This window comes from Hippichthys cyanospilos, chromosome 15, assembly GCF_059441005.1.
Source record: "Hippichthys cyanospilos isolate Australia breed blue-spotted pipefish chromosome 15, RoL_Hcya_1.0, whole genome shotgun sequence".
Taxonomy (NCBI): Eukaryota; Metazoa; Chordata; class Actinopteri; order Syngnathiformes; family Syngnathidae; genus Hippichthys; species Hippichthys cyanospilos.
This window is the reverse complement of record NC_142383.1, coordinates 16,519,340-16,546,220: the sequence shown is the minus strand read 5'-3', so window position 1 is coordinate 16,546,220 and position 26,881 is coordinate 16,519,340. Positions and strand designations below refer to the sequence as shown.

The 26,881-nt window shown below is 42.6% G+C and overlaps 1 protein-coding gene and 1 long non-coding RNA gene across 6 annotated transcripts; one reads left to right on the top strand and one right to left on the bottom strand.

Annotated features, from left to right (window-relative positions):
- The first annotated feature begins 153 nt into the window (after positions 1 to 153).
- Positions 154 to 25,384, top strand: pitpnm2 (phosphatidylinositol transfer protein, membrane-associated 2). Of its 5 annotated transcripts, none has more exons than XM_088434200.1 (26): positions 7,414 to 7,524; positions 9,198 to 9,336; positions 11,309 to 11,523; positions 11,651 to 11,772; positions 11,840 to 12,073; positions 12,613 to 12,963; positions 13,724 to 13,819; positions 14,341 to 14,445; positions 14,529 to 14,593; positions 14,762 to 14,840; positions 15,195 to 15,348; positions 15,440 to 15,629; positions 16,487 to 16,606; positions 16,666 to 17,047; positions 18,022 to 18,192; positions 18,347 to 18,487; positions 18,625 to 18,786; positions 18,857 to 19,051; positions 19,398 to 19,546; positions 19,696 to 19,812; positions 19,891 to 20,007; positions 20,088 to 20,236; positions 20,708 to 20,857; positions 21,034 to 21,217; positions 21,305 to 21,433; positions 22,267 to 25,384. In XM_088434200.1, exons 2-26 carry the CDS (start codon positions 9,259 to 9,261, stop codon positions 22,630 to 22,632), a joined length of 4,221 nt encoding a protein of 1,406 aa, XP_088290326.1. In that variant the 5' UTR covers positions 7,414 to 7,524; positions 9,198 to 9,258; the 3' UTR covers positions 22,633 to 25,384. The 5 variants fall into 5 exon arrangements, with proteins under 5 accessions (XP_088290327.1, XP_088290326.1, XP_088290324.1 ...); XM_088434198.1 differs by having other exon boundaries at positions 14,762 to 14,846; positions 18,628 to 18,786; XM_088434197.1 differs by having other exon boundaries at positions 14,762 to 14,846.
- On the bottom strand, positions 11,204 to 14,765 carry LOC148411960 (uncharacterized). Its single transcript, XR_015867879.1, has 3 exons — positions 14,297 to 14,765; positions 13,487 to 13,842; positions 11,204 to 12,988 (listed from the first exon to the last, which is right to left on the bottom strand). It is a non-coding gene; the product is annotated as an uncharacterized LOC148411960 (long non-coding RNA).
- Positions 25,385 to 26,881: the final 1,497 nt, after the last annotated feature.

Sequence of the window (26,881 nt, the reverse complement as noted above, 5' to 3'; positions counted from 1 at the left end):
TTTTTATAAAAAAAAAAAAAAAACGAGGTCGGCTTTTGAAAATAAAATATGCAGTGCACTTGTAGTACACACATCCCCCGCTTGATGACGCCATTTCCCCCTTTTAACCGGTGCTGTGACGTCAGCGCCATCACAACGCACATCGCGGACAGACTTACCGAGGACGACGCACCGGAGCGGAACATGGAGCCGCTGTGAGAACCGAGGACCGAGGACCGAGGACAGAGGACGGACTAACGAGTCCGGCGAAGCTCTCCGCAGCCGCCATGCCGCGCCTCCGCCAAGAGCGCCGGCCGGCCGAGCCTCCGGTGAGCGCCGATGCACGCCTCGCTTGCACCTATGCTGTGCATACACAAACACACTCATCCCCGTAGACACGCGATCACGCGCACGTTTACAGACGCAACGAAGCCACGGACACACGTCAAAACATTCACATGCATACAAATGACAAATACACGCAACGCGGACACAAACACACGTCTAATTATATAAACGCGCGTACGCCAATATGAGCACAAGAACTCACACACCTGCATACAAACGCACGTCAAAATTCTCTCAAAATTACACTTGGAAAATAGAGGCCACACACACATACCAACGCAATAAAAACACGCATGCACACAAATGACAAACAAATACATGCAAACACACTCAGGCACGCGAATCAACACACAACCATGCAAATATCTTAACACAAACCCAACAGATACACAACCACATAAGCACGAATTAAAAACTCATGCACACACACGCACAAATATGCTCCCAAATAGACAAACACACAACCACGAGAATGCAAATTAAGCGTTCATGCACAAACATGTTCCACGCAAACGCACAATCCAAACACAAACATACAAAGGCCAACAAGAACGCACGATACGAAAATCCAAATACCACCATACATATACACACAAATATCCAAACATCTTTACGCGCACCCAACACAAACATACAAAGGTCCACACAAACACACAAAATGACACAAAAACATGAGTTTACATGTGCACATATATATATATATATATATATATATATATATATATATATATATATATATATATATATATATATATATATATGTATGCAGACATGCACACGAAATAAAGACACACACACACATGTACACAGACATGCAAAGTCAAACACACACATCTGTATCTAATTACACTTCTTAGAAAAATATGTACACATGGAAAAAGTGTACATCTACACAAACATCACAATGAACTCACACAAACACAAAGATGGCGCGCTGCGTCTGGTTTTGAAGTTCTTTCGAACCACAAAAACATGTTGTGTTTATCACAAAGTGGAAACGGTTCAAAATAAGCAGGAAGATAGCATGTTATGCTAGCGGTCGGCGCAGGCGCTAACCCCGCGAACAACCCGTGACGTTTTCGCATGGAAACGGCAGGCGAAAAGCGTCGGCTCAATTTACAAGCGCGCGATTCGAGTGCGTTAGCGCGCTAGCCGTTAGCCGGCGTAGCTTTTTAATGATGAGCGGCTTATCTTCATTTGCCCGTTTGATGGCGAGCAGAGAAGAAGCCGGAGCCTGGCAGGATGTGATTATGGGGCCCAAAGATTGTGTTTGTGCTAATGAATGCTGTTAGGAAGTAGCCGCAGCACAAAGAATGACTCACACTATTGATTAGTGCAACACACACACACACGTGCACGCACACGCTCAACGAGACACGCACTTTGGCACACCCAAGCGCAAGCACGCAAACCCTCAAACTCAGATAGCAAAACGGCGCACGCGCAAATGCACACACACAACCGCACACACATAAGCAATGCATGTACTGTAGACACACAATGCGCATACATATACAAAAAACACACAAATGCAAGCACATATATGTAGTCAGACACACACTCACACGGTCACAAATGCACACAAATACACTAAATCAAGTACATTGACATGCATTCAAAAAGACGTACACACTTGCAAAAAAGGCACACATTTATGTACAAAAACAGACGCAAACATACACAAAAGAAACACACAAATGCGTGCATATAATATATACAGTCAGATACACACACAGACACATGAACAAAAAAATACAAGACCACTATTACAATGACACACTAAAACATCTGCACACTTGCAAAAAAGGCACACGCATTTTTACAAACTGGCACAATACAAAAACACACAAGCGCATGCAAATACTCTAAATGTACACAGTCAGATACACAAACACACTCACAGTCAGACGCATGCAGAAATACACAAACACACTTGCAAAAAAGGCACACGCTTGTTTACAAAATCAGACACACAATCATAGCAAATGCAAAAACACACAAATGCATGATACACACATGTTCACAAATACACAAACAAGTAGAATGACGTACTTGTGTTTGTGTGTGCGCACACAAATGTGTGTTCGCATAGTGTACATACATGAACAGTCACACAAACGTAACAAAGACACGCACGCTAAAACACACATTCACATAAACACATATCCATACAAACACACGTGCACAAAACTGTATAAACATCAACAATCACACACACTCATAAAAACACACACGTAAGAAGAGACAAAAACGCTAAACACAGAAATGCACTTAAACCTACAAAACACACAAATACATAATCATACACACAAACTCACACACTTGCAAAGAAAGCATACACTTATTCACATATTAAAAACTACACACAGACGTACAAAAAAACACAGCCAAATGCACAAAGGAAGATATACACACACATATACACACACACACACGGCTACGCTGGTGTTAGCGTGAGGCGCGTGCCTATTGATAGCAGTACAGTAATGATGATGGGGGGGGGGGTAATGCGGGGGCGGGCTTCTCACGGGTTGCCACGTCACCCGATGCTATTTTTATCCGGGTAAACACAGCATGTCAATGAACACCGCAAACACACACACACACACACACATACGCGACCTTTGATGATCTTGTATTTCACACTTGTACATGATGCAGATTCTCACATTTTATTTTGGTTCAATTATTACTCTTTTCGTTCCAATTCAGATATTTAGTCAGAATTCTTCAGGGACAAAAATGCCGACTTATATACGATATGCTTTTTTTTTTTCCGGAAAAGAAAACATTTTCCATCGTGACCTTACCTGGTCTTTTTCTTCACACCTTACTATGTATGGTTTATTATTTTTTTTGGTGGGGGGCTTACTATATTTGTTTTCTCTTCAGAAAAAAAATTGACTATATAGTCAGAAAAAAATCCCTACTAAACATGTTTTTTGTTTTACATCATTGTTGTTACTATTATCAAATATATATTGTCATTTTTCCATCACTCTACGTGTTTTTTTGTTGTTGTAAAAACTTTGCTTATGTGGTCTTTTTTCTTAAAAAGCGAAAAAAAAAACCTTACTAAATATGATTAATAATAATAGAATAATAGAATAAAAGTGTGCAGTAAACAACTTTTTTTTTTAGCTCACTATACATGATTGTTTTATTTTGTTAAAAAAAAAAAAGCTTACAGATCAGGGGTGTCAAACATATGGCTGGCGGTCCGTTTCTGGCCTTCAAATGAGTTTCATCAGGCCCGCAAGATGATTAAAAATGATCAGAAATCTTAAAAACTCTCAAATGTTTTCTGATTAATAGCAATATTTATGTTTAATAATGATATTGTGCTGCTACTATTTTGAAGATTATTAAAAAAAAATAATACATACGAAGTTGGGCAGAGATTTTCCATCTAAAATGAGTTTCGACCCCTGCAACAGATGGAAATTTTTTTTTTTTGAACTGCAACTTTTTTTTTCTAGGTCAAGTTTGACTTGTGGTGTAAGTGGAAAGAAGCTTGTGTGTGTGTGTGTGTGTGTGTGGTGTAGAGTTGCAGCTTTGCATATTGAAGGCCAGTCAGTCACGTGAAGGACGAGTTTGTTGACGCCGCGGCCGCTACTCAAAAGTGGGCCGGCCTTGAAGTTAGGCCGCGCGTAGTCACGCTCACGTTCTCCAGCTCAGGTTGCCACTCATGTTTTTTTTTTTTTTTCCGCTTTACGTCTTATTCTTAAGTTTTCATAGTTTTTTTGTGTACACCAGCGAAAATGTTTGAAATATTTTTTTTCCCATTTTTTGAATTGAAGATTTTGTTTCGAACGTTGTTACTATATATAATTCGCTTTTTTAATTGTTTGGATATTTTGTAATTTCATTTTTGAAAAATCTTTTCCATGAATTTACTAAAGCTGTATCAATTATTTTTGGAGGGTGAGCCCATTTTTTGTAGGTTTTGGTGACTATATTTGAGAGTGAATTTGCATGCAATTTTATATGTTTTTTTTTTTATTTTATTTTATTTTCAATTTTGTAGGTTTTCCAACAACTGATATTCACAATATTTAAATTGATTTTTTATTTATTTATCTTTTTTTGGTACTTTATTTTTAAATACTATTCTTTATATTTGTAATTTTTTAAAAATATTTTTTGGAACCTTTTCCACTATTTTACCAAATTTGAATGATCTTTTACAAGGGTGAGCCTTTGGTGACTTTATTTTAGATATAATTTTTATATTTAATTTGCATGTTTTAATGATGAATTTAGCATGTTTTTAACAACCAATCTTAGTTTTGTATGGTTTTTTTTTTTTTTTTTAATTTTCAATTTTGTAGGTTTTTTTGGACAAAGTCCAACAACTGATACATTTTAAACATACATACAAATACATTTTAAATGTATTTTTTATTTATTTACCTATTTTTGGTACTTTATTTTTAAATACTATTCCTTTTTATTTGTAATTTTTTAATTGTTTTTTTTTTTGGAACCTTTTCCACTATTTTACCAAATTTGAACGATCTTTTACGAGGGTGAGCCCATTTTTGGTGACTATATTTTAGATATAATTTTTATATTTAATATTTATAATTTTATATTTAATTTGCATTTAATGATTAATTTAGCATGTTTTTAAAAACCAATCCTAGTTCTTTTTTGTGATAGATCTTATCTTAAATTTTGTAGTTTTTTGGAACAAAATCAACAACTAAACATTTTTAGAATATTATCACAATTTTTTAATTTTAGTCCTAAGATTTTGTTTTGTACTTTATTTTAAAAATAATATACGTTTTGCTGACTCGTTTTTGCTGATTAGATTTTTGTAGTTATCGTTATTTTAGACATAATTTAAATGTTTTTAAAGTAATGTTTAGTTTTATAGGTTGTTTTGGAAAAATATCTTTGTAAGTGCAAAATGACATAATTAACAATATATATATATATATATATATATATATATATATATATATATATATATATATATATATATATATTCACAATTTTCTTTATTTGAAATATTATTCCCCTTAATTATACGATTTTTTTTCACTTTTCAATTTTTTTTTTGAATTCATACACTTTTACTGCATCGAATGTTCAATTAGGGTACGGATATAACAGTTCATATTTGAAAGGGTTGCCATTGGCAGTATCCCCGTGGAATTTTCAGTCCGGGAGCGGCGTGACGGTGACCCCCCCCCCCCCCCTCTCCCCCCCCCCCCCCAGCCCGGGAGCTAAAAATAGAAACTTGCCTGTGTCGTCACGGAAGGGGGTTGTGGCCGGGCCCCGGCGCGCGCGGCCATCCCGCCCGTCTCTCGTCAAACGTCACGCGCAAGGCTTTCGCCACGGCGGGACGGCCGCTCGCTCGGGTCGCCGCCGTCTCGGAGGGATGACATCATCGGGCCCGGGGTTCGGTTGCGGGCGCGGGCCGGGGATCGGATTCCTTTGATTATCTGTCGACGGGAGCAGGTGATGCATGGGTTCAATTTATACTTTTTTTGTTGTAATATTCTTGCCACCGTTGGGTTTTCGTACAATTATTCTTTTAACATTTACACTGAATGGTCGAAACGCGCACTTTATCATTCAAAAAATTGGGGGGCGCGTTGTAAAACTGATTGTCCGGAAACTCAAAAAGAAAAGAAGAAAAAAGTAAAAATCGATCTTTGGGATTGATTAATTATAGCGCCAAAACGTAAAATTAGGTCTATGGGATTGATGAAGCATATTACTAAGTCATAAAACTACGTCTTTGGGATCGATTCATCATTTCGTAAAGTCGTAAAAATACGTCTTTGGGACAGACTAGTCATGTCATGCATTTTTGTTTAATAATATTATCAGCATCTAATTGTTAATTGACACTCATAATAATGATTTTTTTTGTGTAGTGGTAATTTTAGTATAATAAAGTGGCATTTTTCTACAATAACGTCGTCCATTAAGTAGTAATTTTAGTGTAATAAAGTGCAAATTTTTCAAATCAAGTATTTCAACCTGAGACACAGCTTTGGCGTTTGTCTCCACTGTTGTGTCCATTTTGTCTCAGCAAAGTGAATTGAATCCCACCCAAACACGTGGGACAACTTTAGAAGTTGGATGTCCTCGATTGAGGACACTGGGACTTGGTAGGGTGGCTGCATTGCGTCGAACGATATCAACCAAAAACAAATGTCCACGGCAGTGGACGCTGAAGAATAGGGTGGCTCTCAGAAGGTTATGAGGATTAAAAAGGAAAAAAAAAACATAATTTTCTTAAAAACCGGGTGTAATTAAAATGAAGTGTCCATTTGTTTACGTAGTGTATACGAAAATTAAGAACAAGATTGTGCGCTTGTTTGTGTAAAGGTGTCAGTGACACCATGACAAATGAAGCTTTAACACGATCACATGATGATGTGTGGACAGCTTGATTGTGTTAGCGTGTCTGGCCATGATCACGGTGTGTGTGTGTGTGTGTGTGTAAATTGGGCGGAGAAGCCATCAACAGGTCTCACACACACACACACACAAAGTATTAATTTGTTGTCACAACATAAAAACGTTGGCATCATGAAACGGGAAGGTGTCTCACACGCGCACACATGCACACACACCTACACACACAAAGATGATTGTCATGCACAGCCGGTTCTCCTGCTGCTGTGTTTGTGCTGTTTGTGCTGTTTGTGTGTGTGTGTGACACCTTGCTGTTGTGTGATGCCAAACATCGTCACTTGTGATGGGATTATTTTCTCATAATATCACCAAGTAATTAAAAAAAAAAAAAAGTTCCACACTCATTCATTCTCTGCCATTAACGGAAAAAGACGTATCGCTAAGATACGTGCTAATCGTACTAAAACGGAACGGAAGCGGCATCCCGGTGCGTTTAGGCCGCACATTGACTCGATTTGTTAGCAAATATTGGCTTATTGACACAAGACGAGGGGGGGGGGGGGGCATCACAACAAAGTCCACAAATCAGGCTAAGGCCTCGTGCGTTTCCACGGCAACAGAGCCGGAGCAAGCGAGGCGGGGCGGGGCGGGCGGGAGAGGAGGAGAGCGATCGAGGGAGAGACGGCGAGCTTCTCGGGATTACGCTACCGGGAAAAGAGGAAGAGGAGGAGGAGGAGGAAGGGCAGGGCGGGATGCGGCCGCGATGTTTGCCGGCCCGTCGAGGCGTCGCCGCAGTAGACGCGCGCTTGCCGAGCTCAGGTACGCGAATCGCTTGGGGGGGGGGGGACCAAAACTGACCGGGACATTGTGTGTGTTTGTCTACGTTTGGGCCTGTTTGTGTACGTCTCCAGAGTTTTTACCTGTGTGTGTGTGTGAGACCCAGCCTATTCATTTGTGTCCACTGTTGTGGACATTTGGTTCTGCTCTCTATACATACTAAGTTCTAGTGTCCTCAGTAGAGGACATCCTGGCCTTTCCAATGATGTCTGGTGTCTGGGTGGAACGCAATTTACGTTGCTGTCTTGCTGAGACAAAACGGACACAACAATGGACACAAATGAAGATTTCCAGGAGGAGATTTCATGGCATTTTGTCGCTATCTGTGTGTTTGCAAGAATATGTGTGTGCATATTGTGTGTGTGCGTTGGGAGTTACATGCATTTGTGTATAATTTTGTGCATGTGTCTGTATCTGTACAGTAATATGCACTAGTGTGGGAGCTTGTGTGTGTATTTGTGTGTGTACGTGTGTTATGATGTGCTTGGATTTGTATGCGTGTTAGGTTGTGTTTGTCTACATTTGTTTGCTTGTGTGTGTATTCTAGTGGCGGATTTATGTTGTGTATGTCCATTTTTGAATTTGTAAGTGTGCATCGGTGTGTTTTTGTGTGCATGTGAATTTCAATGAGTACATGATGTGCATTTGTGTTTTTGTATTTGTGTAATTTAGTCTGTGTTTGTGTGGAAGAGTTTGTGCAACTGTAAAAGTGTGTCTGTGTGTTGCTGTGCATTTGTGTGTGTTTTATGCACAAATGCACATGTGTCTGTCCATTTATCCGTATTTGTGTGCATGTTAATTTTAACGTGTATATTTTTGTGCATTTGTGTGAGAGTGTATTTTTATGTGTGTATTTGTGTTTTGATGTGTGTACATTTTAGTGGCAATGAGTGCGTGTGTACGTTGGGATACCTTTGTGTGTTTGTGTATGTGCAAGTCTTGCACATGTGTTTGTGTGCATTTGTGTGTTAGTTTTTTTTTTTTTAATGTTTTTGGATGTTTTAATGTGTTCAAGTGTGTGTTTGTGTATACATGAATTCTCAAATCTTAATGTATTATAATTTAAAATTCAACTTTCAAGGTAATTTGGCCTGCGTGTTTCAAAAGGGCGTTGTGCGCCATGGTGGGCGTGGAAGTATTCAACTCATTTTAATGCCAATCAAAGCAAAAAGCGGTCGTTGGCTAGCACAGGCTGCTCGTGGGATTTTCCACACTTCTGCCACACTTGAACGCAACACTTGGCGGGTGAGAAAAAAAAGTGGTGCCTCCTGAGGGAGATGGTTTTTCCCTTGGGATTAATCAACCTTAATCAAAAGGAAAAAAGCGTTTCAGGATTTATTCATGATTGAGTGGTGCACAAACAACATTAGCTTGTTTGAGGCTTCACTCCTGAGTCACGCTCGCGTCTTATTGGTTGAGATGACGTGACGGCAGGGAGGAGGGGGTTGCGGCGCTGAGTCTTTTTAAAGCTCGGGTCAGGTCGTAGCTCCGGACCGCTTCGGCGGGAACGACAGCGAGGATTTAGGTTGCCGAGGGATTTGGGCTCAGAGGATTACCTTGTAATAGATCCCGGCCGGGGAGGACGCGCGCAGGAAGTGCGGCTCGAAGGACTCTGCGGAAGGCGCCTCCGTCTCAGCGTCCTTTCCTCTTCCCAGGCGCCTGCCATGAGCGGGGTCCAGTTTTTTCTGAAGCGCTGACCGAGGTCCGGGTGCCGCCATGCTAATCAAGGAGTACCGCATCCCCATGCCCATGAGCGTGGACGAGTACCGCATAGCTCAGCTCTACATGATACAGGTCAGTACACAATGACCGCGATGCATACGGACAATACATATGAGACCAAGCCGATTTGTTTGTGTCCACTGTAGTGGACATTTGTTTTGGGGCTCTAGCATTGGACTGAGTGGAGCTACTCAAGTCTTAGTATGTTATGAACCCTGAGGAACACCGTATCCTGTTGAGAACTAGGCTATTAATTTGTGTCCACTGAAGTGGACATTTGTTTTTGGTCTCTACCTTTGGACTCATCGGAGCTACTAAACTAAAGTGTGTTTAGCGGAGGCTCTAAACTTGAACCCTGTGGAACACCGTATCCTGCTGAGAACCAACCTACTAATTTGTGTCCACTGGAGTGGACATTTTTGAGTTATATCTTTGGACTCACTGGAGCTAAGTCCTAGTGTAATCAGCAAGGGCTCCAAAACTGAGCCCTGTGGAACACCATATTTTCCAAAGACCCAGCCATTTGTGTCCACTGGAGTGGACATTTGTTTTTGGCTTTTTTTTTATTGCCGATTCTGATAATTGGTCGAATAAAATTCTGATAACTAATTAATCAAGATATTTTTTTTCAATATAATTTTTCAAATATATAATTTTGTAATTGTTTTGGGGGGGTGTTTGAAAAGTTTTTCCATACTAAAGCCCGCCACCGATTGGCTTGGCAAAATTTTCCAAATTAAAGCGATACTAATTTTCAGCAAAAAAAGTTATTTTGTTGACAATTTTATTTTTGTTTTTCATGCACAATAACACTTTTAAAAACACATTTTTTCACTTGCTGTCAAGTGAAAATGACAGCACATGTGCTTAAGGACCAATCACAGCTCACCTGTTTCTGGGTTTGGTCATGTGACTTTTGCAAACCGGCCTGTGATTGTTACTTGGTCCCCTGGAGCTTCTAATAAGCTCCTTTCTCTTCTTTTTGGGGGGAAACCTGCGTTTTTGGAAAAACCAAGCCATGTTCTTTTGCCGTTGTACCATTGTGTCATCATACTTTATGTACTTTGTTTTTTGATGTGTTGACAAAATTTCATGCGAGTGTGTGTATGTTTGTAGTGATTAGAGCCTCGGTGCGGAATTAAATAAGGCTCCCGTCCCCCCTGCCGCTGTCCCCCCTTTTCTGGCTCAGCGTCACAGCCGTGAGCGGTTGCCACGGCAACGGGTGACATCAGCGCGCCATCATTTGTCGGCCGAGTCTATGTTGCCATGACAACAGGTCGGCCGGGCTGCTGTCATCGCAGACGAGGCTTTGAGGAGAAAAAATAAATAAAAAAACAACGCAAAAGCTCAGGCTTTAGTGGCCGCCACCTGCTGCCTGCCTTCGGACCGGCGGCGGGGGGGGCAATGCTACTTCCTGTCCGCCGTTATCAACAAGGAGAATGCCCACTGTGATGCGCTGTGGTACCCTTACGCCGTGACATCATGGGAAAATGTCTCATGTGACACGCTAAGTCTGAAAACTGACTAAAACTGTTCACCTTTATCTACTAAAGTGTGTATAATTTGGTGGTCATATTATGAAGATATACGTAGACAAATGTATTATATACACACATGCAGTATATGCGTACGTACATATGGTGCATACCTAATAACATTCGTTTGCATATTTATATATATATATATATATATATATATATATATATATATATATATATACATATATAATATATATACATACACATATTTATATGTATATGTATGTTTATAGACATAAGAACTTATATACAGTGCATATGCATATAATTTATACGTAAGTATACACGTTTATATTATATATATATATATTTTTACGTTCATACGTATACTTGTTTATACATATATACAGATATATACAAATATACATATATGTATATTTATATACATTTGTGTATATTTATATACATATATGTACGTTTATGTGCAATGTATATATACACTGGTACAGTACATAACGGTGATGCTGAGGGAATATCGGCCTGTCCTTTTTTGGTGTCATGGTCAGAAAAAGAGCCGTGAGGAGAGCTGTGGCGAGGGCAGCGGCGTGGAGATCCTGGAGAACAAACCGTACCAGGATGGACCCGGAGGCTCGGGCCAGTACACCCACAAGGTTTATCACATCGGCAAGCACATCCCGTCCTGGTTCTGCTCCATCCTGCCGCAGGCCGCCCTGCGCGTGGAGGAGGAGTCGTGGAACGCCTACCCTTATACGCGCACCAGGTGTGGATGAGGCTTTTTTTGCATCTACTGGAATCACCCCCCCTTCCGTTGACACCAAAGATGTCTGGGTCCAACACCCGGGTCTCAAAATTCCAACGTAAGACATGCAGTTCTTGTAATATCGCAGGTACACGTGTCCATTCGTGGAGAAGTTCTCCATAGACATCGAGACGTACTACATGCCCGACACCGGCGACCAGTCGGATGTTTTCAGTCTATCCTCCGCCGAGAAGAGACAAAGGACAGTCGGTATGTCTCAGACGTGACCGCGCGCCCGGATGAAAACGCTCGCCGACGTTGGTGGGTTCCTCCGCAGACCCCATCGACATCGTCAAGGACTACATCGCTCCCCACGAGTACCTGGCAGAGGAAGACCCCCGACTGTACCAGTCGCTCAAGACCAGGCGGGGCCCGCTGTCCGAAGACTGGATCGAGGAGATCAATCGGAGTCCCGGCGACCGCTCGGTCATGTGCGCCTACAAGCTTTGCAAAGTGGAGTTCCGATACTGGGGCATGCAGTCCAAGATCGAGCGATTCATCCATGACGTCGGTAGGTGCATATGCTCCAAAAAGCTCATTCTAATGGGATTCTCATAAGGGTGAAATCCCACTTCTGACACCGACGTGGTTGGGAAATCATTTCTTTTGGCTTTCTCCCAGGGGGGGAACCTGTTCCAAGGATCCTACTTTTGACATTTTTTACTAGATGTAAAAAAGCGCGACATTTAAGAGCCCGGCATCACTTTTAATTAAAGTTCTGGCTCCCTCGCGGTTAGCACTTCCGAGCTAATGAAGCAACAGCTGCTCCATTTCTGGCAGCGACACGGGAGTCCGTTCTCTCATAGGACCGTTTGCTTGAGCGTGAATTCATTCCGCTGACTCAGCCTTTACGCGTCCCCTTTGTCCCGTCCGCCTAAGTGAAATTGGGCTCAAAGCGCGTTGTAATTCCGAACCTTTTACAAGCGCCGTTAATTACCCGGCCAGCAAAAACCGCCGCTTCATTTCCCAGAGTGCCGCCGGCCCCGGCGGGAGCCACGGCGAGCGAGATGGGCCGAGCGTAATTAGACTTGTCGCCGGCGTCCCCCGCAGGTCTGCGCAAAGTGATGGTGCGAGCCCACCGCCAGGCGTGGTGCTGGCAGGACGAGTGGTACGGCCTCACCATGGAGGACATCCGGCAGTTGGAGCTGGAGACCCAGTTGGCCCTCGCCAAGAAGATGGCCCAGTACAGCCTCGGCGAGGAGGGCGGCACCGAGGCCAACGGCTGCCCGGCCCCCCAGGGCCAGGATCGAGATCAGGAGCCGCGGCCCCCCGCCGGATCCGGATCCGCCGCCGCGGCGGAGCCGGGTGGAGTGAACGCAGCGGTGCTGGACAACCGGGGGGAGCTAACCAAACAGTGGTCCACCTCATCCAGATCCTCCAACAGGTCGTCCAAGAGAGGAGGTATGTTGGTTCGTTCCGTTTTGTTCTTCAAGAAGTGATTATAAAAAGGGACATCTTGTAAGATAGCTTTGATATTTTATCAAAGTGTTTTTGATCATAGACTGTGGCTGTGTAGATCTCAAGATCGGGTCTTGGGCTGAAGACTTGACTTTTTAAAAGGTTTCTGTCTCGTTGGTGAATCGCAGGGATTTTTTTTCCTTGGTTTCAGCTGGGATGGACTTGGGATTTTAGACCAGGCCAGTAATTCTTCACGACAAGTCTCATTTCAGTCTCGATTCTCTCTAGTCTGGACAATTTCTCAGTTTTGACAACAAATCTAGTTCGCGATACTGTGTCTTTTTGGTTTAGATAGTACAAGGATTAAGGTTTTTTGAGTTCTAAGTACTTAATACCAAAGCTGAAGCAAAGTCGAAAATTTTCACGTTAATATTGTTTACGTGACTTTTAGTTTACTAGAGCCACAGACACTAAAGCTAGCATTTTGGCTAACAGCGTTTAAAGATGAAACAGATGCATCACTTACCACAAAGTCGATTTTCCATAGTATTTTTGAAGGTCCAGAGCCAGGTGTATTAGATCAAACATCACAGACGTAGAACGAAATGTTGGTGTGAATCATCTGTGAAGCGATGGCGTTTGTCATCATAAAGCCTCAAATCCAATAGTAGGAGATGTCATCGTTTCGCTTTCTTGGTTGCAAAGGTTGAAGTCGGCATTTTAGCGTTTTGCAGACATGTGACGCCGAGCTCCTTTGGCATAGGAAGTCCTTCTCATCACAGCCTGAGCGAGTGGAGGATGCAGAGCATCGCGCGGGAATCCGACGACAGTACGGATGACGAGTTCTTTGATGCGCATGGTAAATTCCTCAGCTGGACAAACCTGTGACACACACAATAACAACAACACGTGTTAACGACATGTTGTAACGCATATTAACAGCACATTGTAACACAGCAAGCTAACAGCAACATGCTAACAGCAAGCTAACCCACTTGTGACACCGATCTAGCACACTTGCTAACAGCATGTTGAAACACTTGTAAGATATCTCAATAGCACAGACACAAGACTAACACGCATGCTAACAACATGCTAATGTTGTCATAACAAGTTAACAGCACCTGCTAACAACAATTTTAGATATGCTTGTTGTACGTGTAAACAAAATGTAACACACATGCTAACATGTTAATACGCTCATAACATTTTAACAGCTGCATTAACACACCTGTAACACGTGCTGACAACAAATGTTAACATGTCACCACAAACTGTAACAACAAGAACACACTTGTAACACTCATGAAAACGCGTACATGCAACACACACATACACGAAGATGGAGAACAAAGTGACATCACGTGATGTTTTCTTCAGACAGTTTCTCTGACGGCGAGGAGGCCTTCCCCAAGGAGATCACCAAATGGAGCTCCAACGACCTGATGGATAAAATGGAAACTATCGAAGTGGATGAGGTTCAAGGTAACGCGGCGGCCATCTTGCCCCTCCCAGTCCCAAGAGTGTGGCGCGTCCCCATCCCACGTGACGCTGCCTTTGTGTCACAGAGTCGCTGTACCCCGAGTCGAATGAGGAATTCGGCGCCATGACCAATGAGGAGACACACACCGAGGTGCGCCATAAAACTCTCCGTAACCTCCAGACTACCCAGGCTAAAGCTCTTCCCCATATGACCAAATTCAATCATAAATGACATTGAAAAAAAAACAACAACAAAGATTTGTTTAGATAGTGTAACTGATGTTCCGTCCGGGAATCTTACAAATTCCCCCTCCCTCAGACGTCTCAGCAGTGTCTTCAGCCGTCCAAAATTCACGTGCTGATTCTGGTCTTGCACGGAGGAAACATTCTGGACACAGGTACAGGTATGACAGTTTGTTTCGAATAATATGATTTTATCAATTTCCCAGATGAAAATAGGGCCCCAACTGCTCAATGTAGCTGAAAATTTCCACAGAAATTGTATTTAGCTCAATGCATGTGCCTCAGCCACCTTAGGGCAGTCTAACACACACACACACACACACACACACCGTCATTCTTTCCAGAGGATAAAGAATCCACGCATGACAGTATTATATCATCTGATCGCGTCGAAATATTCGTCACTTCAAGGCGTACGACAGATTTTATTTTCTTAGCCCAACTATGCGGTTTCCCATTACGTGTTAGCATTCAGCTAGCAAAGTAATGCGGTTGCTTTGCGCGCTCAGGCGAACAAAACAGCAAGCAAGGTGACGTGAACACACTGAGCGGAGCCTTCGAGACGGTGATGAGGGTTCACTACCCGGCGGCGCTGGGCCGCATCGCCATCCGCACGGTACCGTGTCCCGCTGTCTGCGTGGAAGCCTTCTCGCTGGTGTCCAAGTGAGTTAAGCGGTGTTTTGCACGCGTAAAAAAAAAAAAAAAAATGGACCTGGGTTTAAGCCGCGTTCCGGGGCGCGTCGTCCATCCGCAGCCTGAGTCCGTACAGCTACGACGAGGGCTGCCTGTCCAGCAGTCAGGATCACATCCCGCTGGCCGCGCTGCCGCTTCTCGCCACGTCGGCGCCGCAGTACCAGGACGCCGTGGCCGCCGTCATCCTCAGAGCCAATCAGGTGTACGCAGACTTCATCAGGTCGCTGGAAGGAGCTTCCTTCAACGGACAGGTCAACACAAAATACACAGCATGCTTAGTGTGTAGTTTTGTCGTTGGCGTGTGTAGTTGTGTGCATGTTAAGGGAAGTTTATTTTTTATAATAGATAAATACATTTTAAGGAAGGAAATTATTTGAAATGTCTAGTTTTTTTTTAATTTGATAAAAAAGTTGGTTAAGATTTGTTTCTGGGTGGAAAAAAAAAACATTGTTTTGTTTTTTCCAGAGGAAAAAAAATGTGTGGAGTATTGAAGAAAAGAAAAAATGGTTTGAAAAAATTGCTTCATTTTGTGAAAAAAAAAGTAAATTTTTTGAAATTATGTTGTGTGTTAAAATAGTAGAAAAAATACTTTTAATTTAAAAAAGTTATTTTTGAGGGGAAGGAAAAAAGCTTTCATGTTTTTCTCTAAGAGAACAAAGTTGAAATAATTATTTTACATTAATGTAAAATTTTCCAGAGAAAAGCTTTCTATTTCTGAGATTTTTTGAGGAGAAATTAAAATGAATTTTGTGAAAAAGCGCTGCATACTCTTCTTATTCTTAAAAAAAAAAAAAAGACATTTCATCCAAAATTAAAACTGTTGTCATTCCTGTTGTTATTCCTTATGTTGTCTTTTTTTTTATTTTATTTTTTTGTAAGAATTTCCACTGTATGTTGAGTCACAATGCTTAGAATTAGCTGTCATGTTTTTGTTTTGTTTTTTGTTAAATATATGGTAATAAGTTACACAAGGAAATAAGCTTTTCATTTTTCTCTAAGATTTTTGTTTTTAAAATCCTTTTACAGGGAAAAAACATTCTTTTTTTTCTTCTTAAAAAGAATATTTGCACAATTGTTCAGGAAAATACTTACCAAGGTGTCGTTACAGGTGTGCGTGATCGGAGACTGCGTGGGAGGCATCCTGGGCTTCGACGCCCTGTGCAGTAGCTCGGTTCTGGTGTCGGAAAGTCCAAACAGCAGCCGGCGGGGCAGCGCCATCAGCGTGCAGGTAACGTCCATCGCCTCCATCGGCGATACCTCCGTCGGCTTAGCGTCCTGTCCCCGCAGGACACGGAGCTGCTTTCCCCCGGCATCGTCATCAACAGCGCCTCGTCGCCGTCCCTGGAGGGCAGTCGGCACCTGAGCCGGAGCAACATCGACATCCCCCGATGCTCGGGGCCCGACGACCCCAAGAGGCAGCTGCCGCGCAAACGCAGCGACTCGTCCACCTACGAGCTGGACACCATCAAGCATCATCAGGCATTCTTGTCCAGCCTGCACTCCAGCGTGATCCACGCAGAGTCTTGCTCTCGGCGCTCCAGCAACAGCACCATGCTGGACGGGGGATCCCTGGGAAAGTTTGACTTTGAGGTGACGGACTTTTTCCTCTTCGGATCTCCTCTGGGCCTGGTGCTCGCCCTCAGGAAGACGGTGGTGCCCTCGTTAGACGGTGAGGTTGCAATTTCGTCAATTCGTTCGATTACGACTATTTTCAGAGCTTTCTTTACGCTGATATTTGGATTTTTTTTTCTAAGTACCGTAATCCCCCAAATATAAAATGCATTTTTTTCCCAAACAAAAAGTAGTGCCAAAAGTATGGGTCGTATTCTTACTTAAAATAACAATAGTTGGATGTCAGTTGGCTGTTAAGCAAGTGCCCGTTGCAGCTAACAGCAGCTGAGGATATTACGGCATTATTTTCAACAATAGAAGCGTGCAGACTGAACCAACGTCCGAGTCCATCCCTGCTCACACACGAAAATATGACTAAAACGGAGAGAATCACGTAAAAGTTCTGATGTCTCGAGCTGATTCAGTAAGAGTGGCAAGGTATGCTGCTGAGAGCTCCGGTTAGAGAACACGAAAAGATATTCCATTCAGTTGACTCGATTATTAATTGCAGTCTTTTGGCATATACACAAAATCATTAACGTGAAACACAGATGCTGCGCAACTTCGAGTGTTTATGGTAAAATGAACTTGAGCTGTGTCGTGGGGAAAAGGAAAATCAACTGCTAAGAGTGCATTCAACATTACACTGGTGAGGCGTTCACTGACAGACAACTTATGGATAGGAACACAAAAAAATATGAATGGTTGACAAAAGATGAGTTGTTCTGTTTTGCTTGAATTTTTACATTGTTCCCAATGTGTTGTTGCATCTTAAACACGGTAACATAGGAAATACCAGAATTTGACCCCAAAATTAAGTGTGTCCTACACACGAGTGCGTCTTATATTTGAAGAATTATGGTCTCTGGGATTTAAGCTCTGGACGCTTGAAAGACAAATATATATAAATGCAATATCTGAATTAGTTCATCTGATCCATTAGGGCCTTTATAATCAATCCGAAGCATCTGCTGTGCTCCTCTTCTGTCTGGATTCGCTGACCGTCCCGATGTTTTGTCTTTGTCCGTCCAGTGACGGCTCTGCGCCCAGCCTGCCAGCAGGTGTACAACCTGTTCCACCCGGCGGATCCGTCGGCCTCTCGCTTAGAGCCCCTCCTGGACAAACGCTTCCACCTGCTGCCCCCCTTCAGCATTCCCCGCTATCAGCGCTTTCCCCTGGGGGATGGACACTCAGCTCTCTTGGGTGAGGAGACATACTTTTTGGGTTCTAATTTGACCCTGGTTTCCTCCCTGTTTACCCCTGCTTTCCGCAAGTTTCTGTTGTCCTTTTCATGGAACATATTTCACAGAACCCTATTGTCCTAAGTTCTATTTTAATGACAACGTTGTGCCTCCAGTGGAGACGGTGCAAAGCAACCCCCAGTTCCTGATGGAGCCGGCACTCCATCGTAGTCAGGAGATGGCGCCCCATCGTAGCCAGGAGACGGCGGTGAACGAGACCTGCATCCCCGTGCCCGTCCTCAACTGGCCGTCCACCAGTGAGTACCCACCGCTTCCTGTATTCCGCGGAACTCTCTACGACCCACTTTTTGTTTGATGATATTCCGTGAGATTTTTCTCATCTAAAATATGGACCTTGGAGTACCTTGACCTAGTCTGTTTTGTTTCTCCATAGCAGATGGCAATGCTCACATTTCAGTGGAGGCTCCCTACCCTCCCCCGTCCACATCTCCCGGGGTACCTCACATCCGTTGCCACCGCCGAGCGAGCGAGGCCAGCCTCGCGAGCCAGGTTTCGGGCTTGGCCGATTCTTACGCCGCCTCCAACATCGCCAACAGTAAGTCGGGTTCCAGGCTCCGCGCGTCGCTCGGGGCACTCGCTTGTTTGATGCCTGAACGTCCCCTCAGCCGGCCGGGTGAACAAAAGGCCCGGTCTTCTGTCCCAGCTGCCCATTAACTACCATAAACTCGCCTCCCGGACGCCATCGTTGCGCTCGCGCAGGAAAACCCGGCAGGTGTTCCCGAGAGCCGCAGAGTCTGAACTCAGCTCGGACGCCACAGCTGACATCGGCTCACCCGGGGCGCTAAAGTACTTGGAGCAAGGTACCCTGGGATGTGCAGTGTGAGGACATGAGATGCTTCCTCGCCCCCTTGAGCTGTCCTCTTCCTTTTCTGACACCTTCCTTCATAGGATAGTCCTCCTCAGTAGGCAGGTCACACCTCCTGCCTGCCAGACTCGGCCACGACCCGGGGGTGTAATCCCTAGTTTGATTGAGACTTTCCGTCTCTAGCGTTCTTCTTTGTCTTCGTAGGCAGGAACCGAAAAGTCACCTTTCTGCCAAGTCCTTCCCTAAGCGATTCAAGCAAGGCTTGGGTTTGGACTTGGAGGTGGAAACGTGGCTGAAATGCACTCGTGAATTTTCAGCACCATTTCATTGGAATTTTGCAGTTGCGTCACGCTGGTGGGGCAGCAAGCGGATGGACTATGCCCTCTACTGCCCTGATGCCCTGACGGCGTTCCCTACCGTGGCCCTACCGCACCTCTTCCATGCGTCCTACTGGGAGTCCACAGATGTGGTGTCCTTCCTCCTCAGACAGGTTGGTAGCTATACAAAAGAAGTGAGTCATTCCCATGGGATTTTGGAGCGCTTTTTGGGGTCCAAGTCTCTGGTCTTTGAATTCCCCCTGTGTTAGCATAAATATTGTTAATATCCCCAAAAATTGCTGACATAGCAATGTGTCCACAGGTGATGAGACATGAGAACTCCGGAATTCTGGAGCTTAACGGTAAAGAAGTCTCAGAATTCACGCCGTCCAAGCCCAGGGAGAAGTGGTTACGCAAACGAACTCATGTCAAAATACGGGTACGAAAAAAATCCGTGCGTATAAAAACCTATGATCAAACTTTGACCCAGGGACACAATTATTCAATTATTCGTCAGAATGTGACGGCCAACCACCGCGCCAATGACGGCGTGTTCACCGAGGACGGTGCCCAGACGGTGACCGGTCGCTTCATGTACGGCCCACTGGACATGGTGACGCTTACGGGAGAAAAGGTAAGCACGGACGTCGCTAGCGTCCAAGCGGGGATTCCGACCACCAAACTCAATAACGCCGTGTTTTTGTTTGACCGCAGATCGACATTCACATCATGACGCAGCCTCCCTCGGGCGACTGGGTCTACTTTGACACGCAGCTCACCAACAGCAGCGGTCGCATTTCTTACGCGCTGCCTGACAATAAGCGGTTGGGTATCGGGGTGTATCCCGTCAAAATGGTGGTCAGGTAAGCACAATCGTTGGTTGCGTCGGGAAATGGATACGGAATCGGATTAGTGCCAGTGAAGAAGTCTTGAATTCTGAGTACAAAATCAAAATTCCAAAGTTCAAATTCTGACAGTTTTTTTTTTTACATTAACAGCCTTAATCCTGATTTTAGTGAAGAAACAATAACTAGACAGGATTTTATCACTTCTGAGAATTTTCAGAATTATGATTTTGGGAGGGTACTGAAAATACAGTCAGAATTCTGAAATTGAAGTTAGTCTAGTTTTCTGACTAGAATTGTGAAAGCCAAGCTTCAATTATCACTTTAAATTCAGAATTCGGAAAATGGTCAGAATTCTCACAGACTACAAAATGAGAATTCTGGGGTACGGTAATAAGGTTTTTAATAATAATTTTCTAAGTTTCTCTTCTGTAGTCGATATGGTGACAATGGACTCAACACAATCCTTATTTTTTTTTCTGCATAAAGGGGCGACCACACGTTTGCCGACAGCTACCTCACCGTGGTGCCGCGCGGGACCGAGTTTGTGGTGTTCAGCATCGACGGCTCGTTCGCCGCCAGCGTATCCATCATGGGCAGCGACCCCAAGGTGCGAGCGGGGGCCGTGGATGTGGTCAGGTAAGAACATAGTTTTTTTCCATTTCATTTTCATTTAGTTGGGATAATTAAAATCCCAGAAGGGAGAATGAATTTGGAGTTCCACAAGGCTCTATCCGAGGGACTCTTCCATTGAATACAAACATGCTCCTTTCCAATTTCTAAGAAAAGGTCTAAGAAGTCTGCCATTCTGTCAGGTACTGGCAGGACCTGGGCTACCTGATCGTTTACGTGACGGGGCGTCCGGACATGCAGAAGCATCGCGTGGTGGCGTGGCTCTCACAGCACAACTTCCCGCACGGCGTGGTCTCTTTTTGCGACGGCCTGGTTCACGACCCGCTCCGCCACAAGGCCAACTTCCTCAAATGTCTCATTGGCGAGGTGGGTCGCCATGGTCGAGGACAGAAAAAAAAAAATGAAGGAATTAAACCCTCTGAGAGGTTTACCCTGAATTCTTAATGTGCTCAGGCTCAAATGAGGATCTTTGCCGCCTACGGATCCAGCAAGGACATTTCGGTGTACGCAAACGTGGGCCTCCCGCCGTCACACATCTACATAGTGGGAAGGCCCACTAAGAAGATGCAGCACCAGTGTCAGGTATGATGATGGTTTTTCACGCAAAAATAGCTGTGTTCTGGGGATTATCATGGTCCTGACAAATAAAAAGCCCCAACTATGCATGGTTGTTTTTTGTGGGGAAAAGAAAAGCCTTAATATACATGGTCTTTTTTTTCCCAAGACAACAGCCTTACTATATGTTGTCATTTTTTGAGGAAAAAAGCCTTACTATATATACACAGACGTTTTTTGTTCAAAAACGTCTTACTACAGATGATTGTTTTTTGGGAAAAAGCCTTACAATATGCAGTTTTTTTTAAGGGGAAAAAAGCCTTACTATAAATGGTTTTTGCACAAAAAAAAAAATCTTACTATATGTTTTTTTTGTGAAAAAAAGTCAGGGCAATTTTTTCTAGGAAAAAAAAAAAGACTATACTGTCGTTAAAAAAGAAACCTTACTTTACAGTCTTTTTTGCAGAAAAAGCTTACTATACATAGCATTCCCCCCCCAAAAAAGCCTGTTTTTTTAGCAGAAAAAAAAGCCTTACGATACATTGTCTTTACTGTAGTACGGCTGTTTTCTCTCTAAAAAAAAAAAAAAGCCTTACTAAAGGCTAAACATGGTTGTATTTTTAAAAAAACACCACACACACACACAACCCACACACACAAAACACAAAAAAAAGTATAGTAATTGCATTACTAGAAACTTTTTTGTGTGAAAAAAGTTATTACATGGCCTTTTTTTACTGTACTTTTTTTTTGGGGCAAAAAACGAGCCTTGGATGGTCATTTTTTGGGAGGGAAAAATGACTATGGGGTCTAGAAAAACTACCGGGATGGAGGATTTAAACGAGCGCTATCTTTTGCAGTTCATTCCAGATGGCTACGCCTCTCACTTGTCCCAGTTGGAGTACAACCAGCGTTCCCGTCCTGCCAAGTCGGCCAGCGCCCGCATGGTCCTGCGCAAGGGCAGCTTCGGGCTGAGCGCCGCATCGGGGGACTTCCTGCGCAAGCGCAACCACATCTTCCGCACCATTTCCTCGCAGCAGCCCGGCGGCCCGACATCCGGCTCGCCCAAGCCGGCCGGCCGCACCGAGCGAACGCTGAGCCAGTGCGAGACGGAGCGCGGCGTGACGCCGGCCACGGCGCAACGGAGCATGAGCGTTGCGGCCGGGTGCTGGGGACGCAGCGGGAGCACCAAGGAGGGAAGCGCGGGGTTATACGGCCCGAAATGAGCTGGGACAAAACCGTCTGGAGCCGCGGTGATCTCCAAGAAGAAGCGGTGGACTCAACACGACTGTGTAGCATGACTCTTTTACACTAACACTTTTATATAGGACGCGACAAGGAAGGTTGCGACCCGTTCATGTAATGAGCCTTAAGCTAATGACATGCGCAAACACATACATACAGTATATGAACATTTTATACCGTATTAAAGCAGACCAACCGTTCAATGTTAACAGCTCAGGTTCATTTCATTCAACAAACGTCGCCATGGTAATCTGCTGTTTGTTTGCTATGGAAAGCAATTTGAGCATTTATTCCATTTCAGTGGTACCCTTTTAAAGGTGTAGAGCAATATGTTTTTTGGTACGGCTGGTTCTATAAAGAGAGCTTATAATAGCTCGAGGAAACTTTGACGAGACAACATGCGAGCAGCCATACTTGCCAGTAGGGGGCGGAGACATGGCACGGCAATGTTGACAGCCACTCTTTCCTTCCATTGTCTCCCATTCAATGCGCAGCTTTTCTTGGTCAGATTCTGACATATCTGAGTCAGTATCACAATTTCCCAGAATCAATAATAGATTGAAGTACAATTTGTCAATATTAACTAGAATATTGTGAGGACGAGTCAGAATCCGTACCGATGGGTTGAAAGACCTTTCTTCAGTAACGGCCGGAAACAAGACGAACTCAAATTATCTGAAAAAATCCTGCACAAAGGAAAGACTTGCTGTCAACGATGCCATGTCACGCCTGCGCTCTCTGCTGGCAAGTATTGCAGTTTTTTTCCATTACAGTCAAACTGTCAAACTGCACTAGCTGGAGAATGGAGGTTGGAAAATCACTGAATAAATGCTCAGAACGCTTACCATATTTGTTGGCGCCATCTTAGGACACACAGCATTGCCACCGGTGTAACGTATAGTATGTTTAGTCATACAAACACTTCACTTTCCTTCAATGTGGCCAACAAGGCTTTACAAAACATGTCACTTCCACAGCACTAATCCCTTTATAGAGTGCTTAGCTTTGCAATACCTCTCATCGACCTGCTGGTGGCTCTATGGTCCCCCTTTGTACTGCTGCTGCTACTGCTCCCAGGAGTTTCTACTTTTTGCTCCTTTTTCAAAATATTTACTGCTTGAATGTGTAACGTGTGTAATTTTCCAAATCTTTTTCCACGTGGATTTTCGTGACAAGCTGGCACCGTGAAGTTTACACACCTCCTCACGGGGGGGGCAGCATAGTGAAAGACTTTGCCATGAAGGAGACCACAAGGTTGCGTGGTTATGCTAGGTGTTAGCATTGTTAAGGATGTTAAAATGAACAAAAATCATGATGATAAAATTTGGGATTGGATCAAATACTTGGTGGAATGTAAACATTAGCATTAGCTAACGCCATCTCCCACTCAGCAAGACTGCACGATTAGTGTATCTTGCTCAGTGCTGCTAATTTGGTTAGCAACAACGTCAAGATTAGTTCAGTGGATTCTTCGAACTGAGCAAATAAGTTACACTCCTCACCTATGGGGGCAGTGTAGCGAAAGTTGTTGCCATATAAGGGACGTCATGGTTGCGCGTTGATGCTAGGTGTTAGCATTGCTAATGACTTATTTGGGTAACAACAATGTCTAGAGTTGATGGCTTTTTCTAACTGACCTAATGAAGTCGCGCAATGTATCATGGTAAAAATATATTTATTTGTTGCATACTGCTACAAATACACTTTAGGAGAGATTTGGATAAAAATCATGTGGCTTCCCGCAACATGCGGTGTGATGTTAGGAGGCTACATGTTAGCATTACCTTGAGTTTTAAATTTGAAAAGAGAAAAGGCAGCGAAATGTCAGGATTCAAGACAAAATTGTGGAGTTTTGCGTTTACTGCAACGTAAATTGTTGTTAGACATCTTTTAATTAATAACAAGCCTTGCTCTGTTATGACGAAGTCTACGAAAGGAGCTAACAACGTCATGTTATTTATCGTCAAAAAAGATCCCATATACTGTATATATTTTTACACAAATCCCCAAAAATGGCACAAGAAGCAACATTGTCTAGAGAAAAAGCTTTGTTTGCCCGTATGCTAGCATTAGCGGTTTTGGGGTAAGTTTTGTTAGCTTCGTACGTGGGCTAAGACTGCATTCCCGCAGCGATGTTGCGTTCCAAGGAGGAACGTGGTCTTACAAGTGGTGCTAGCTTGTAACGAAATGTACATTATTAAAAGGCCTTACAAGGAAAAAAGGACGCCACACCGCTAACACTCCAGCGCAAAAAGCCAAATGATCCTTTCACACTGTAGTTAATCAACTGCGTAACCTCACTTGTCGCGAAAACTAACTCTGTAGTGCATGTCTTATTTATTGACTGATTTTGTCCGTTTCTGAGGATTGAGATCATTATGTAAATGTGCCAAATAGTGGACAGTACATATTTATGATTATTTTTAGAAGGAAGCGATTGTACAGTGCAACGGGTCTTTGGATGAAAAAGTGATTTATGCTGGCGGCGTCGTGGTTAAAAGAACTTGAATGTGTCATACGGTGTATATACTGTAAAGATGTATAATGATCAAGGGCGACTGACTTACCTACTCCAAGAGTTATTTGTTTACCTAAAAGATCACCCATGTAACCGCACCGTTCATGCATTTCAGGTGAAATACATATTTGAAATATGTAGCATCCCCTTGTCAGTCGTCAAAGTCATTGGAAGCATTTGAATAAATCAAGGGTGGGAAAACCTTTGAGCGCCAAGGCCACGTTTTGATTTTCAGAACAGGTGAGCCAGGGTATTCATCGAAAAAAGTTAAAATTTTCATGTAAACACTGACATTTTTTTTTAATATTAAAATTAGCCAATAGCATTTTTTGTATGAATTTTTTCATCTACGATTTAGAATGTATTTAGTATATTTTTCCTGTTTACTTTGTAAATTATGTTTTGAGATATGCTTATTTACATGATAAATACAATAATTTCAAAAAATCATTTGGTGGTAAAAATGGCTAAATACACAAACAATACAGGACTCTTGACAATGTAAAAGCGCTAAGTTTTAAGACCAACTGAACAACCAGTTTTATAATAACGTAACCTTAAATGCATCGATAATGTTGCCAGTGTGTCATAAATTAATTCATGATTTTTGTGCACACATTCACTGATCGCCAACATGCTAAAAGTTAACCATAAGTAGACACAATGTACCTAATAACTAAATAAGAAAAAAAATCCCCAAGTTTGACCACAGGAAGTAGCTTTTTTTAATTCACATTATTATTGTTAATACAGCAAATGAAATTCACTGTGTGGGAAGTTTGATTACAGCGACCCCAATAGGTCATTTGATGGAGTGCAAGCTTGTAGCTCAATGTATTATGAAGGACAGGATCAATGTAAACTGGTTTTTCTTTTTCTTCTTTTTTTTTTTTTCAACATGACAACACCCTCTCACACTTCTTATAAAAAGACTAAAACTTAAAAGACTCCTTTTCAAATGCAGAGTACGGACAATTAATGATTCAAGAAAGGCAAATTTAAGACCAAGCAAACCTGATAATTTTTAGTATTTCCAATTTATTATTTTCAATAATATAGATATTATTTTTTGTTGAAATAAAATGAGGCCTTTACTTAAGAAACTTTTCCAAAATCTATTTCAAAATCAAACTATGTTATTTTAAAAGGATAATAACGACTTATTTTGGAACTTTTATCTCAATTAAAATTTCATTGCATTTTTAGGAATGAAATATGAGTTTGGAAAATTATTCTTGGTTCAAATATAAACACAGATGTTATTTTGAAGGATATTTAAGTCTGTTATTTTGATCATTTAAAAGCCCTTTTATATCAAGATTTGAAGAGGCATTTTTGGGGGGTAAAACACTTTTTTCTTCATTAGAATGTCACTCTTTTCAACGACAATTGAGCACTTTATTTTGGACTGCATCATTTTTCATCTAGATTTTTGTTTGAGTTGTATTTAATCAAAACGAAAATCACTTGCATTTTATGTCAAATTCAGATCGGTCTTTATGGAAAATTAGATGGTCAAGGATTTGATATTGTTTTTTTTTTAAATGCAAACGATGATTCAGGCTTTTATTTTGGAGTGGCTAAATTTATGCTTTACATTATTTTCAGATCTTTGTTTATATAATTTTAAAATATAATTGTTTTTTAAGGTTAATTGTTTTGTTTTTTTTAAGAAAATATATATTTTTCCAACAAATAGTTTCCCAGGCAAG

Excerpts from the sequence above, each read along its gene's own strand:
- pitpnm2 (XM_088434197.1), top strand. The coding sequence starts at position 9,259 with ATGCTAATCAAGGAGTACCGCATCCCCATGCCCATGAGCGTGGACGAG. Across the intron at positions 19,547-19,695 it reads TGTCCTTCCTCCTCAGACAG|GTGATGAGACATGAGAACTC; the intron begins GTTGGTAGCTAT and ends ATGTGTCCACAG. Across the intron at positions 20,858-21,033 it reads GGGGCCGTGGATGTGGTCAG|GTACTGGCAGGACCTGGGCT; the intron begins GTAAGAACATAG and ends CCATTCTGTCAG.